Genomic DNA, 15,355 nt, shown 5'->3' on the forward strand with positions numbered 1-15,355 from the left:
CTGGAGAGTGTTATGCTAAGTGAAATAAGTCATACAGAGAAAGACCGATACCATATGTTTTCACTCTTATGTGGATCCTGAGAAACTTAACAGAAGACCATGGGGGAGGGGAAGGAAAAAAAAAAAAAGAGAGAGAGAGGGAGGGAGCCAAAACATAAGAGACTCTTAAAAACTGAGAACGGGCGCCTGGGTGGCTCAGTCGGTTGAGCTTCCGACTTCGACTCAGGTCACGATCTCACAGTCTGTGAGTTCGAGCCCCGCGTCGGGCTCTGTGCTGACAGCTCAGAGCGTGGAGCCTGCTTTGGATTCTGTGTCTCCCTCTCTCTCTAACCCTCCCCTGCTCATGCTCTCTGTCTCAAAAATAAAATAAAACATTAAAAAAAATTTTTAATAAAAAATAAATGAGAACTGAGGGTTGATGGGGGGTGGGAGGGAGGGGGGGTGGGTGATGGGTATTGAGGAGGCCACCTGTTGGGATGAGCACTGAGTGTTGTATGGAAACCGATTTGACAATTTCATATTTTAAAAAAAAAATTTATGGGGCGCCTGGGTGGCTCAGTTGGTTAAACGTCCAACTTTGGCTCAGGTCATGATCTCGCGGTCCATGAGTTCGAGCCCCACGTCGGGCTCTGTGCTGACAGCTCAGAGTCCAGAGCCTGTTTCAGATTCTGTGTCTCCCTCTCTCTCTGACCCTCCCCCATTCATGCTCTTTCTCTATCTCAAAAATAAACATTAAAAAAGAAAAAAAAATTTTAATTTAAAAATTAATAAAATGTTGTCCTAACAAAATTGTTTGGATTTTAAAGGCAACTTACCATCTAACTGGAGATTTGGGGTTTTTTGGTAGTGGATTAAAACAATAACCTTTAAAATCATGTGTACCCTAGTGCAATTATATGACAGTATGAAATCTAAAGAGTTGCCAATGTCTTGAACTCTGAGTATTACATATACTTTTTTTGATTCACAAAAGCCAATTTATCCCTGCTTTTTAGGAATTCATCTTAAACTTGTTACATAAAATGAAGGGTTTTGTTTTTTTTATGATTCCCTTAAATTCAGTAAACTTCCATTTGGTGACAAAGTAGATCAGGCAGAGTTTTATAAGGACCAGTTGAGAGTCAGTAAAAACCCTTCAGTGTATTTAAAAAGCAAATTGAAGTTTATAATTCCCCTTTAGTCAGTCTTTAAGAATTTAGATATATAAAAGTTTGCAGTATTTTTTTTTTTTAATATAAAGAAAAAAAGGCAACGGAAAAAGCTATGGTCACGAACATTAAACTGATTGTCATTTTATGGACTAATAAATAAAAGGTTGAAACTCTTGATTTCAGCTCACATCATATCTCACGTGTGGGTTTGAGCCCTGTGCTGGGCTCTGTGCTGACAGTGCAGAGCCTGCTTGAGATGCTCACTTGCTCTCTCAAAAAGTAAATAAACTTTAAAAAACACAACAATATTTCTACTTCTAACATCTTTTTCACTTCTATTTTTGTTTTTCATTAACATAATTTGGCATAATAAATATATATTTGGCCTTTGTCCCCAGTTCCTGGCACAGATCTCCTAAAACCCTTACCGTTTCTTGATAGAGGTAATTACAGGCTTCTTTCCATTTTCTTGGCACACAGCTCCTGAAATCTTTTAAATCTTTGGAATGATAAGAGTGGGTTTTGTATGCTGAGATGACTGGTGGCTGGGAACCCTTATATAACTTCAGAATGGGGACCGGTTGCCAAATAGACCAAGGCATGATTAGAGGGTGAAACTTTCAGCCTCCCTGACCTCCCAACTCAACTCAACCTTTGGGGAAGGGAGAAGGACATGAGAGGAGCTGGAGGTTGACTGAGTTCAGTCACTATTGGCCAACCCAAGGAACACATCAGGCCACTGGTGACACAACGGGAGAAGGCATGGACGCCTCATGCACTGCTCACTCCATACCTTGCCCCCTGCCTCTCCTTCATTTGGTGGTTCCTGAGACGTAGCCTTTCTAATAAACTAATAGTAAAGTGTTTCTCCAAGTCCCTTCCAGCAAATTGTTGAACCTGAGGAGAGGGTTCCTGAAACCTCCAAAAGTACCGCTGATTAGTCAGAAGTACCAGTGACAACCTGGGACTTGCAAAAGGATGTCTGAAGTGGGGGCATTCTTGTGGGACTGAGCTCTTAACCTGTGGAGTCTGATGCCAACTCTGGGTAATGTCAGAACTGGACCGTTGAACATCCGGATAGTGTCAGAAAATCCAAGAACTGGTTGTGCTGGAAACAGCACACATGACAATACATGTGTGCGACTTATGATTAAATACATGTAATTTGAGGGTATTACAATCTTGATCTAGCTGCTCTACTAAGACCCAAAATAATGGTTGTTTAAAGAACAAAGAGGTTTAGTTCTTACTTACCTGCAGTCCAAGTGTAAGCATTCCAGGGCTAATATGCCAGCTCCGTGGTATCTGGGCACAAGATCCTTTTCATCTTATTACTCTACCCTTCCTGGTGTTGCCCTCATTCACAAGGTCCAGTGACTCACCACCATATCCACATTCCAGAAGTAGAAAAGGGCAAGATGTAGGCAAGCCCTTTCCCTTTAAGGGCAAGACCCTGACGTTTTATACGCCATTTTGGTTCATACTCTATTGGCCACAACTTGGTGTCTTAGCTGCAAAGGAGATTGGGAAGTTAGCCCTTATCCTGAGCAGCCACAAGCCAGGTAAGTCCTAACACTGGGGGGAAAAAGGGAGAACAGGTACTGGGGGCAACCAGGGAACCTCTGCCTCAAGGGTGCACGTTTCTATGACCACACTCATCTAGTTCTTCCCTACCTCTCTGCTACAAAGAGAGACGCGAGATGTGGCCTGGAGAAAACCGGAGCAAGAATAACAAACTAGAGTATAAAGCATTAACTTTAGGGTCACCGGGTGGGAAGGAAGAAGTAAAGCTGTATGTAGTCCCAGAAGGTGAGAAATAATGGATTTGGGAATTCCTGTGGTGGTCAAGAATGCAGACGCTGACCCTTCCCCGCTAAGGTTAGGGTCTTCCACATTGCTGTGTGATTCTGAGCAAATCAATCTTCCAGCTATAAAATATACCTGTCTCCCACTGCTGTGGTGAGAATTAAGAGATAATATGTGGAAAGGACTTACACATAGTAAGTACCAAATAAATGTTTTATTATAGATTGAAGGCCTATTGGAAACCACAGAGAAACTAACACTAATGACTATAAAGGTTATCAAAAGGATAGTTCAGGCATTTTTTAAGACCTGTTTACAAACCCTTGATCAGCCCGATCTTAGCACTCCAATGCACCCATGTCAGGCCAAACTGGTCCTGATGACACTGTGTCAGAATGGCCTTCAGCATCCATGTAAATAAAGCACATGCCAGGACCCAGAGGGTGAGCATCTGGTGAATGGTGAGAAAGCTGCTCCCTGGGAAGCCCAAAGCCAACAATCAGCTCTTCAGGAGGAGGCAAGATCTAGACAACTGCCCCACGACCAAATCGACCAAATCGGCTACATCAAGGAGGGAGCAGGTAGAGGTAGGAAGGGAGGGAACGAAGTCCGAACTGAAATGAAATGCTGGGTTCTTTTTTGGTCAGCAATGTCAGGGGGGAAAGGAGGAAGAAAGAATAATAAAACCATGTGTCTTTTATCCTGTCCAGTCTGCCTCATTTCTGTGTTGCTTTCTTATAAAGCTTGCGAGACAAGGCAATGGTTGAATTCTGAAACAGATTATTTAAATAGGTATCCTTAGCAAACACATACTATGACTTTTTTTTCTTTTACAAGAACAGATTTTCACTTTACATAAAACTTTCCTGAGATACTTGGTTGTTACTGTAAAGACGTCCTTTTCTAAAATTTACTTGTCTGATGCTGCATTTTCTCCTAAATCCACATGCTTTCTAAAAGTCATTTGAAAAGTTAAAAAATGATAGTCTCTAGAAAGTTAAAATTCTCTTTGGCTTCATAATTTTTAATGTCTGCATTTATTTTGATTACTGACTATACCATCTTATATTTTAAAGTTTGTGTGATTACTTGCAGAATTAATTACTCATAAATGTGGAGTCTTGCCTACATAAATATATAAAAGTATATTGGGAGAGGGAGTATAGCTAAGTGCATGCAACTTTAGCAATCCCTTTGATAGTCTATATTTCTGCCTTCAGAACTGGGATAGCATATATAAGAGTAACTCTGAAGAGAACTTACAGGTTTTATATCAATTTAAAAATGAAAAACAAGTTTATTTAAAGTTATTTCATTGATGAGTACCTTCTCACAAAAACTCCCCCAGAAGACACCTTTTTCTTCACTCGCCTTTTATCTTTGCTTGAGTCAGTAGAGTCCTCTTCCTACAAAGAAAAAGGCCAAATGAGAGATCTGCAGTAGCCACAATTTCATCTTTCTACATGATCTGTTCCAAAAGAAGAAATTTAGCCATACTGTTATTTTCAACTCTGGGTTAAAATTTAGGCTTTTGTATAAATAAATTCTCAAATCTGAAGTATCAGTCCATCATACTGTGCTGATTCATGGACTAGGTAGGAGACACCTAGAGAAACCAACCAGTGCTGGCTCTGCCTGATACATCCCCAAAAGAGAACAGCCCTATTTCTGCTTTTTTTCTTAGCCTGTCACTTCTCAATATACTGCTAAATGACACACGCACAGTGTTAGAATGTCATCGCCTGGATTCTTTGCAAGCCCGGTAGTACTAGGAACCACATCTAGTTCCTTCCATTCCTTCATTCCACATCCACTCCATTCCTTCCTCTGTGTTCATACAACATCCTTCTACTGCCCTTGTCTCACTCTTCACTCTGCCTGCCACCACTGTTTCCAAATATTTCTCATCCATCATGGTATTCTCAGGACCTAGCACAGAAGATCCACTTAATGCCACAAGGAGCAAGAGAGAGCTAGAAATAAGGTGACACTCACTCAGCAGATGCTACTCATCCATGAGTAATTATCCCAGTCAAAAATGCTCTGCACCCAGCTGTCCAGGACAGAGCTGAATGCAGGGCTCCAAGAACCACACAAGGCACATACATGTCCATGGGAAGAGCTCGTGGCTGGGGTTAGGATTCCACCAGGCGTTCCTGCCCACACCTTTGCACTATAAATATGGTCACTATTATCAAAACCAATTGCTGCTGTTGTTACTATTATCAAAAACTATTTAAGTACATTACAGATGTCAGACGATCCTAAGAAACTACCCTGAGAAATTTTTCCTGGATAAAAACTATACTATTACAGACTGTTGCAGAGAAAAGTCTTCAAGGCACAGCTGAATGCAATCATAGGTCCTGACCAGAAGGTGGCAGGAGATTTGGTCAAAATTTCTTAAATCTGTATAAACGAGCACTGAACAGAAAGTTCATTTTATTTATACGTTATGTATTTAGACTCCCAAATAAACTAATTCTTCCTACTCTCAAGTATAGGGCTCCACACATTTATTTATATACCGACAATGTTTATGCAGCTTGAACATGGAAAATGAAAAGAAAGGAAGGAAAAAGAAAAGGATATGAAAAAGCGTGAATGTAGTCCTATGAATACTACGAGATAGAAAATACCTCAGTATTGCCACTTAGTCTTTCATTTAACATCAATACAACTTTGTGAGACCGGTGTTATCACCATTTCAAAGATGAACTGAAGACTCAGAAGCTTTTGCAGAAAAGAAGCAGTGGCAGGACTGCAGCTGCCAAAAAAGGCTGGTGACATTTGCTCATTTATGAAAAATCGATTAACCTAAAGTAGGACTGCAAAAGACGGTGGGCCCGGAGTACAGTGACCTTGAGTCGGCTCTCCTGAAAACCACATGGTTGGTAGAGAGCAGAGCTTTAGGGGGGATGTGCGGTAGCATGTGGAATCGAGCCCAACCCTGAGAACAGATGTTCTGGGGTAAGAAAGTAATATTTTAAATAGCTACTAAAAAATAAAAATTTTCCAGGTAGACAAATCGATTTGGAATGACTCAAAGATGGTGAGGCTTGGGTAATCTCCAAAAGATGTAGGATCTGGTGCTGCCAGGAGGCGGAGGCGGCGGATCTCCTGCCGCAGGTTGAGACAGCACATCAGGATTCAGACTGTAGGGGGTAGTTTATGAAAGGTGTGTGTCCTCGGGTCCCCGGCCAATACCCAGTGACCGCAGAGGCTGGCCTCTCTACACAAAAGCTTCCCACAGTGGCTAGGAGTGGTGCAAGGTAAGCACTGCAAAAATGAAGAGAATGGGTTATAATTAATTCTATCTCTTGGAAAAGTAAGGGCTGGTAAGATACCAAAACTGAGAGAAAGTGTGTGAATGCATGCATGCAGAGAAATACACACACATGTTTGTAGATGAATAGAATGCTGTTGACACAAGATACACCAAACCATTACCAGTAGCTTCCTCTGGAGAGTTGGACTTGGTATGGGAAGGAACGACTGCCCTGCTTTTAACATTTTATAACAAGCACATGTGTTAATATTTTAAAAGTGGTTATTAAAGAGACTAATGATAAGTTTGTACAAAATAAAAAGGAGCCAGGAAGTTCTTACAAATCAGAGTTGAGAATGAACTCACCCACGATGACCAAAGAAAACATTTCCCTATGGGAAAGAAAACACAAAATGCACCTGAATCGCTACCCTGTGTCACATGAGCTTCCACAAGGGCTACATCAAGCTGTCTTCGTTCACAAGAGAGAGTGAGGGTCACAGAGTCTCCCCAGTTTGCATTCTGCCTGCTCTGCTCTGAGACCAGAGGGCCGTGATATGAGCACCACTGTGGGTCACCTGCTGTCACTTTCACTCTATTTTCTATACCTGCTTTTCTGTATTTGTTCTTTGTATGTGACTCTTATATCCATCTCTTTTCAGCTTCCTCCTACACATTTGTCCTTTTTATTTGTCACTCTAAAGCATTTTTCTAGATTTTAGAGCTATATTTTGAATTCCAAATTCATAGTTCTGGCCGAGAATTATAAGCAGAGCTAAAACTATGGGATCAAAAAGTAGAGACCGACTACTGATCTCACCATTACTAGCTGTGTGAATTTAGACAAGTCACTTAAAGTCTCTGAGCCTCGGTTTCCTCACATTAAATGAGGGCAGATCAAATGACATATGCTAACACATGAAAGAACTTTGTGAAGGTGAAGCGTTACAGATGTTAGTTTTTACTACTCTGCAATCTGAACAAAGGGATGCTATGACCACTCCCACGGTGGCTCCTTTCTACTCTTCCAGCTGCTCTTGCATCCAACTGCTCGCATCGGCGGCACATATACTAACAATTTCTTTTGAGGAGCTGAAGCTTTCTTAATGGAATCATTATTCTGGCTATTTAGAATGTTAAAGTATACAGATTCCAGCTGTCTGAGAATTATTATTACTCTGCTTATAAAAAAATATTTTTCCTCAGGGCACCTGGGTGGCTCAGTCGGTTAAGCCTCCGGCTTCAGCTCAGGTCATGATCTCACAGTTCATGAGTTTGAGCTCTGCATTGGGCTCTGTGCTGACAGCTCAGAACCTGGAGCCTGCTTCGGGTTCTGTGACTCCCTCTCTGTCTGCCCCTCCCCTGCTGAAGCCCTCTAAATAAATATTAAAAAATACATTTTTTCCTCATGTGTCACAATGACACTGCACACTTCTGAGGATGCTATACTAGCCAGTATATATGTATATGTAAGTATGTGTGTGTACATATAAAGTTTTATACTGTTATACACATAACTCCTTTAATCTTTACAACACTTTACCAAGTACAAATTATTAACTATGGCTTAAAAATAAGGCACAGAGAGGTTAAATGACTTGTCCAAACTAAAAAGGGTTATGACCAAGATTCAAACCCTAGCTTAGACTCTTAGCTACTCTTATATACCACTTCTTGAGAGAGATAAATGTGTTAAGAAGGACACCAACCACAGCAAAGCTGGAGACCTGAATCTTTTCCAGTGTCTTCCTGAGTTGATCCACCTCTGCGCGATACTCATCCAGCTGACCTTCTAATTTTTCTCTGCGTAGCCGTTCATACTCCAGCTGGCCCTGCAGCTCCTTGATTGTCCTATCAAAAAAAGTTGTTTTCAGTCAGTCTCCAATATGAGCTACCAATTATTTTTGGCAATAGCGAAAAGCATACATGCATTGTATTTAAGGCAAATAAAACAAAGAAATAATTTATTCAACAAATAGGTACGGAGAGTCTAGTATGAGCCAGCACTGATCTAGACACTGGGGAATGAAACAGGCCAAATCTGCCTTCCTCAGGCTTATCTTAGCTATGGAAGAAGACAGTAAAGAAACAAGTAAATAATATGGTATGGGGAAAGGTGATAAATGCCAAGGGAGAAAAAATTTAAGAAAGAGTAATATAAAATGTCGCCGAGGAGGGGATTAATACTTCAGACACAGTGGCCAGGGAAGGCCTTCCTGAGAAGGGGGCTTCTAAAAAAATCCTAAAGGAAATGAGAGAGGTAACGACATAGACATCTGGGGGAAGAGCATTCCACAGGGAATAGCATGTGCAAAGGCCCTAAGGCAGAAGTATGCCTGGCGAACTGGAAGAAAACCAGAAGCCAATGTGGCTGGAGTAAAGTATAAAAGGAAGACTAGTAGGTCACAGAGGCAAAAGAGAGCCAGAATAAGCAGGGCCTTCTAAGTCACAGCAAGAATCTAGGCTTTCACCCTGAATGAAGTGGGGAAGCCATTGGAGGGTCTGGGCAGAGAAACAGCATGAGCTTAGACTTTTGTTTTGCTTTCGTATTTTTTTGATGATCTACAATTTGAGTAAAATACAAATATTAACTGAACAATTCAAGGAGTTTTGATTAATGTGTAAACCTTGTAATCACCACAACTGCCAAGATACAGACTATTTTCATTGCCTCAGAAAGTTCCCTCGTGTCCTTCCCAAGTGATCTTCATTTCTCATATGCAACCACATTCTGAATGTCTATCATGTTAGATTAGTTTTGCCTATGCTTATAAATGAAATTGCATATTACATACTTTTGTGCGCTTGACTTCCTTCAGTCAACAGTATGTGAGATTTACTGGACCCAGATTTTAACATGATTACTCTGGATGCTGTGTTGAAAAAGACTTCAGGGTTTGGGGACATAGAATTAGGGGGCAGGGACAGGAAGCTGGAAATGCATCAGGGAGATGTTAAAATAAATCCAGACAAGAGATGATGACACTTGAACCAGGATATTTTTCTGCCTTGTTGCTGGATAGTGGGGGGGAACAGAATTTCCGAAGCAGGCTGGGTGGGATGTCAGGTTCCTGTGAGGGCGATCTAAGAGCATCAGTAGTAGCTCTCTCATGGAAGTGAGCGGGGTTGAGACTGGGAATAGGGAAGAAGAATGTCAACTGATTCAGCAAACAAGATTCAGCAAACAAGAAGGGAAATTCATTCCTAGGACAGAGTAACACCACTGGTGCTTTGCTGTATTGTGACTCTGATCTAACTAAGCGATAACAACAAAATCAAAAGGACGTCCCTCAAACCAATACTTGTCCAGTGTTTCTTTCCAATTAGACCTAAAAGCACGGGTTTGTACCTAAAGAATAAATGTCTTAAGATGTACTCAACACAAAGTGGTGAACAAATGCTACAGAAGAATTAAAGCTCACTCAGAAGACACTGAAGTCTCAGCTGACATGAAGCTACACTCGGCACGAAGACTAAAGCAATCTTTGGGGGAGAATCTGTTCAAAATCATATCAACAGGATAACCATTTCACAGTGAAATGTGAATATTAGCATTAAAAGTTCCATGAAGGACTGTTAAAAATCATAATCATCTCAGATAACAGGTTTGGAGTCAAATAGACTCAGGCTCAAATCCTGGCTCCACTTCCCAACCTTTCTCCTGCCTTTGTAACTTCATGAGACTCACTTAACCTCTATATTAAGTCTTGGTTTCCCATACACGTAGTAAGACAATAGCTCCTGGCCCCATGAAGGCTGCATGAGATAACGTATCTAAGAAGCTTATCTAGTGCTCAGCACACAGTAGTGCTCAGAAGTCATACAAGCAGCCATAGAAGTACTAATCTACCCTAGAAGGAAAGCAAAGAAAACCAAAGTTTAAAGCTCATTATCTAGGGAAAAAAATGCTCCAGTGTGAAGAACTTTTCCAGACCACAAGGGTTTTCAGCCAGGCTCTTAAGCAAAGGCCAATACTAAAAATATTCTACACCTCAAAACACTTTAATCAATGTAGAGGCAGTGAACGCCTGAGATACCAAAAAGACCTCTAATTAAAAAGCAATCCTTCTTTTTGTTTTGTTTTGTTTTGGTCTGCCACAGCTTCCTAGTGTCTAAAATCCCACTAAGAGGGTATTTTGGCTTATGGCTTTGACTTCAGTTTAAATTCCCAAGTACCTGAGGCTACATTGAGAAGAGGGTGGAGGAAAAGGAAACAGGTCCTAAGAGTGTGAGGGACTCAAGCAAAGAAAAGGGAAAGCAGAGTCCATGTGGGCTGCTCTTTACAGACCCATGTTTTGATTAGGCCAGAATCCCTTGTCCTGTCTCCCCTTGTTACCTGTCCGGTGGGAGGAAGTGAGCACGAGGCATCCTCTCTTCCAGCAACACCAAATGTGCAGCAAGGCGATTCAGGGTGCAGGCAGTGAAAGGTGAGGGCAGCTATGGAACCCCTCACTGCCCCTGGACATGACCACAGTCTCTGATTGGGCAGGACAGTCGGGGAGCCCAGGACCGGGTCTCAGATTTACAAGTAATCAGTCCAATTTGACAGGAACAGGTAGAGACTGTTGGTTGATAAGCTCAAAGTAGGTGTGGTCTCAAAAAAATAGAGTTTCAGTTTTACAAGATGAAAAGAGTTCAGGAGATCGGTTGTGCAAAACTGTGAAAGTACTTAACACCACTGAATTGTACCCTTAGAAATGGTTAAGATGATACATTCCATGTTATGTGTATTTTACCACAACCAAAAATCATCTTAACATCTTCTCCATCTGGGGGCTTAAGAGAAAAACTGGCTGGAACCTTACACCCTTTGGTGAGGATGGAAAAACAGGTTGTCAACAAACCCTTACACAGCATTTAGAAAGGTAACTAAAAGCAAACCATAATAGTTTGGAGGACATTACTTTTCTGACTCAAGCTGTTCTTTCTTCTGCTTTAGATCTTCTTCTGTTATCCCTCCCAAGTGTTTATAGTTGCTCTCAGCAATTTCCAGCATGTGTCTCAATTCAACAATTTTCTTATAAGCTCTCACTGCAAGACAAAGTTGAATAGGAACCTTGTTTAGACAGATAACAGCTCATGTGTTCACAGGATGCTGGTCCTGAAACATGCTTCTTTGAGAGCCAGTCCCTCAACGCTCTGCGGAAAGGGGTGAGGGGAAGATGGCATATACATAGAGGATAAATATCAGTAACAGAAGATTAGGGTGAACAAGCAGTGAAATACCTGAATGGAGGATCCTTTTCTTGCTATGGGAGGATGTATCAAATTGCTATGGTTATTAATACTACAAACAGGAAGGCTTAAAAAACACCGTGGTTTCTTAGGATTAGTGGTGTATTTCAAGACCATGCACAATCTACTATATGTAAGAAAATTAGAAAAACTGAAATATGCTTGATTTAAAATAAACCAGATCTAACCCAGCCCCCCAATTTTTTTTTTAAGTTTATTTCTTTATTTTGAGAGAGAGAGAGCACACAAGCAGGGGAGGGACAGAGAGAGAGAGGGAGAGAGAGAATCCTAAGCAGGGTCCACACTGTCAGCAAGGAGCCTCAGGTGGGTTTCAATCCCATGAACCGTGAGATCATGACCTGAGCTGAAATCAAGAGTCAGGCACTTAACAGACGGAGCCACCCAGGAGCCCCAGCCCCCTAATTTTATCATTAGTCACTTGTAATACCTATTTAAGCAAGAGAATACTGAGGGAAGGAAGTTTTGAAAGCTGCTTTTAGCTATTATCCAACTACCAAAACATTTTTTTAAATTTTTTTTTCTAATGTTTATTTTTAAGAGAGAGAGAGAAAGACAGTGTGAGCAGGGGAGGGGCAGAGAGAGGGGGAGACACAGAATCTGAAGCAGGCTCCAGGCTCTCTGCTGTCAGCACAGAGCTGGAAGCGGGACTCCAACTCACAAACCGCGAGACCATGACCTGAGCCGAAGTTGGACACATAACCAACTGAGCCACTCACATGCCCCCCAAACTGAGTTTTCTATCCTTGTGGCAGTGGTTCTTAACCTTGGGTGATTGTCTCCTCCAAAGGCCATTTTTGCTCGTCATACTTGGAAAGTAACAGATTGTTGGCAGCTAGAGGTGTGGGATGAAACTAAAATCTTAAAATGCACAGGAAAATCTCCCTCAACAAATAAGCATCTGGCCCAAAAGATCAATAGTGCAGAAGTTGAAAAACCCTGCTTTATGGGACCAGGTTAGCAAGTCACAGCCTCTTCTCCCTAACACTTAACACACGGATTTCTCTCTCAATAGGTTATAGAGCTGCAGGTTCCAAGCTACATACATCAGAATCAGGGTCACTTTAAAAAGGTATGTGTTTGTGTCTCATACCAGACTTACAACTTCAGGTACTGGTACTAAGCCCCTCAGACAATGTTGATGGGCAGACAGGTTTGGGAACCACGATAACCAGCAGCAACAAGTAGAATTTAAGAAAAGAGAGGTTAAAGAAGATCAAAAGAACTGTGGCTATTTAGCTCATACAATAATTCTTTAATATCCAAAGGCTATATTTTAAAAGAGCTGTTCTATGGGGTCATTAGAGTTAAGAGCTAGGATTAAATGAGATTAGCTCCAGGAAGAGAGATTTTTAACCCAACAAAGGAGAAACTTGTCAACAAAAACAGTAAGAGCTATTATGTATTTCTGGAGTGCCTGTGATGTGCAAGACATTACATTAAGTTCCTTACACATTTTAATCCTCACAAGAATGCTGTCAGATGAAAATGGGATCCCTGGAAAACAATGAGTGTCTTGTCACTGAAGGTGACTCAGTGGATGCTGGATGACATGTGACAGCAATGTTGAGTCAAAAGCCAAACTTCAAATGGGTATAGGGTTCTATGATGCCATAGTCCTAAATATAATTTCCTAAAGAATGCTCTAAATTGAGGCTCAGTCCCAGGAATTGTCTATGTCAAGAAATCCAATCAGTCCCCTACAGGTGCTCTGGCAAAATGCAGTGTCCCAAGAAGAGGTCGTCTTGTCCTTCAGGTTTTGTTCTGGAATAAAATTAAATAAGGATGAGAAAAAAGCCCATGGTTTCATAACTTCACTAGCTACAAGCACCCCAGCTAGGTACCAGTGAGCTTCACTGTACGGCAAGAGTTTAAGACTGCATTTGTATCAAACACACCACAGTAGGAAATGGTTCTAGTCACATTCTTGGTCTGTCCTAAAACATCTTTTCAAAATGTTGTGATTCACTGACAATGATCCCCTTACAAATATCTCTTACTCAAATAATTTTAGAAGTAAATTGAAAGTCTACAAATCAACTACTCATTCTCTGAGGCTCTAAGTTCATGCTACTTCCCAAAAGAAACACCAAAAATTTCAGTACAAACAAGAAAATAAAAAGTAGATAAATTGAACTTTATCAAAATTAAAAGCTTCTGCAAGATTTCAGTCCAACAGACATATCAAATCTATACCTATTTATAGAGCAGTTGCTCCTGAATAAGAAGTGAGGGCTACTGAACAGCTTCTGCACAACAAAAGATGGAGAGACCATATAGAAAACAAACAGCAAGAGAAACAGAGACATGGCAATGAAGGGAATTCCCACTCCCGATGTTGTAAACTACAGTAGGAAGGGACCATGAGAAGATTCATCTGCCCAGAGGCCCAGAAAAAAAAGCCAGAGTTTAAAGGGGCAACTAGAATATAAAGGAACCACCATTAGAACCCTGCCAAACAACAGGGGAACTGTTGGAACTCTCTCTGAATCAGAAAGGCTGGCGAGGTGCACAGTTCATGTTCCCACTCTACCCTGATAGCACAGATAGATGCAGGGTCTGATGTCCATAGCCAGCCTATCCCCTCAGTAATCCTGGGGCCCCTAGCCCACAATAGCCCCATCAGTCCCACCAAGGCGGGCCTCAGTGAGGTGCACACTAGGACCCTCTGGTCTGCACTCACAATAGTTCCAGCCATCTTGCCAAGGTGACACAGGCTCAAAGTGCCATGCAACATTGAGGTCCATACCATATTGGCTCCAGATAACTTGCCAGAGCATCCCCAGCATAGCAGAAGGAACCCTCGGCCTGCAACTACCCCAGCTCTAGCCAATCAGCAGGGAACCCTCTGAATTAAGCACTTTGGGACACTCTGATTTGTACCCATTTCAGCTCTAGCTATCCTGCCAAGGTGCCTTCAATGCACAGAGCCCTGAGCCATATTCACTTCAGCTTCAGCTGTCCAGCCAGGGTGCTCTCTGCATGCACAGCCCTAAGAATGCCCCCACCTACACCAACCTCTGCTCTGCCCATGACACCAGAAGAGCCCCAGCACAGAGTGCTCCAGGACCTCCATTCAGCCAAAGTTCCAGTCAGCCAGCCAAAGTCTAAACAGCATGCTACTAAACAATGAATGAGTCAATGAGGACATCAAAGAATAAATTAAAAAATGCATGGAAACAAATGAAAATAAAACACAATGATCCAAAATCTTTGGGATGTAGCAAAAGCAGTTCTAAGAGGGAGGAGTATAGCAATACAGGTCTACCTCAAGAAGCAAGAAAAATCTCAAATGAACAACCTAAACTTATACCTAAAGGAGCTAGAAAAAGAACAACAAATGATGCCTTAAGCCACCAGAAGGAAGAAATAAGAATCAAAACAGAAATAAATGATATAGAAACTAAAAAAAAAAAACAATAGAAAAGATCAATAAAACCAGCTGTTTCTTTAAAAAATTAATTGATAAACCTCTAGCCAGACTTAGCAAAAAGAGAAAGAAAGTAACAAAATCACAAATGAGAGAGGAAAAAAATAACAACCAACACCACAGAAATACAAACAATTATAGGAGAATACTATGAAAAACTATATGCCAACAAACTGGACAACCTATAAGAAATGAATAAATTCCAAGAAATAAATACATTATCAAAACTGAAACAGGAAGAAATAGATAATTTGGACAGATTGATAGCAAAGAAGTTGAATCAGTAATCAAAAAACTCCCAAAAAACGAAGTCCAGGACCCAGATGGCTTCGGAGGCAAATTCTACCAAACATTTAAAGAAGAGTTAATGCCTATTCTTCTCGAACTATTCAAAAAAACAGAAGAGGAAAGAAAACTTCTCAGTTCATTCTATGAGGCCAGCATTAG

General features: G+C 41.2%; 1 protein-coding gene across 1 annotated transcript in view; it reads right to left on the reverse strand.

The window, feature by feature from the left end:
- Positions 1-4,234: 4,234 nt before the first annotated feature.
- Positions 4,235-15,355, reverse strand: part of ANKRD42 (ankyrin repeat domain 42) — a gene marked incomplete at its 5' end in the record, with an annotated part of 72,578 nt that continues 61,457 nt past the window's right edge. Inside the window, 3 exons of the mRNA XM_042959604.1 lie at positions 4,235-4,363; positions 7,935-8,076; positions 11,130-11,256. Coding sequence (XP_042815538.1) covers positions 4,265-4,363; positions 7,935-8,076; positions 11,130-11,256 — 368 coding nt within the window. The remainder of the gene's footprint in view (positions 4,364-7,934; positions 8,077-11,129; positions 11,257-15,355) is intronic.

This window comes from Panthera tigris, chromosome D1, assembly GCF_018350195.1.
Source record: "Panthera tigris isolate Pti1 chromosome D1, P.tigris_Pti1_mat1.1, whole genome shotgun sequence".
NCBI lineage: Eukaryota > Metazoa > Chordata > Mammalia > Carnivora > Felidae > Panthera > Panthera tigris.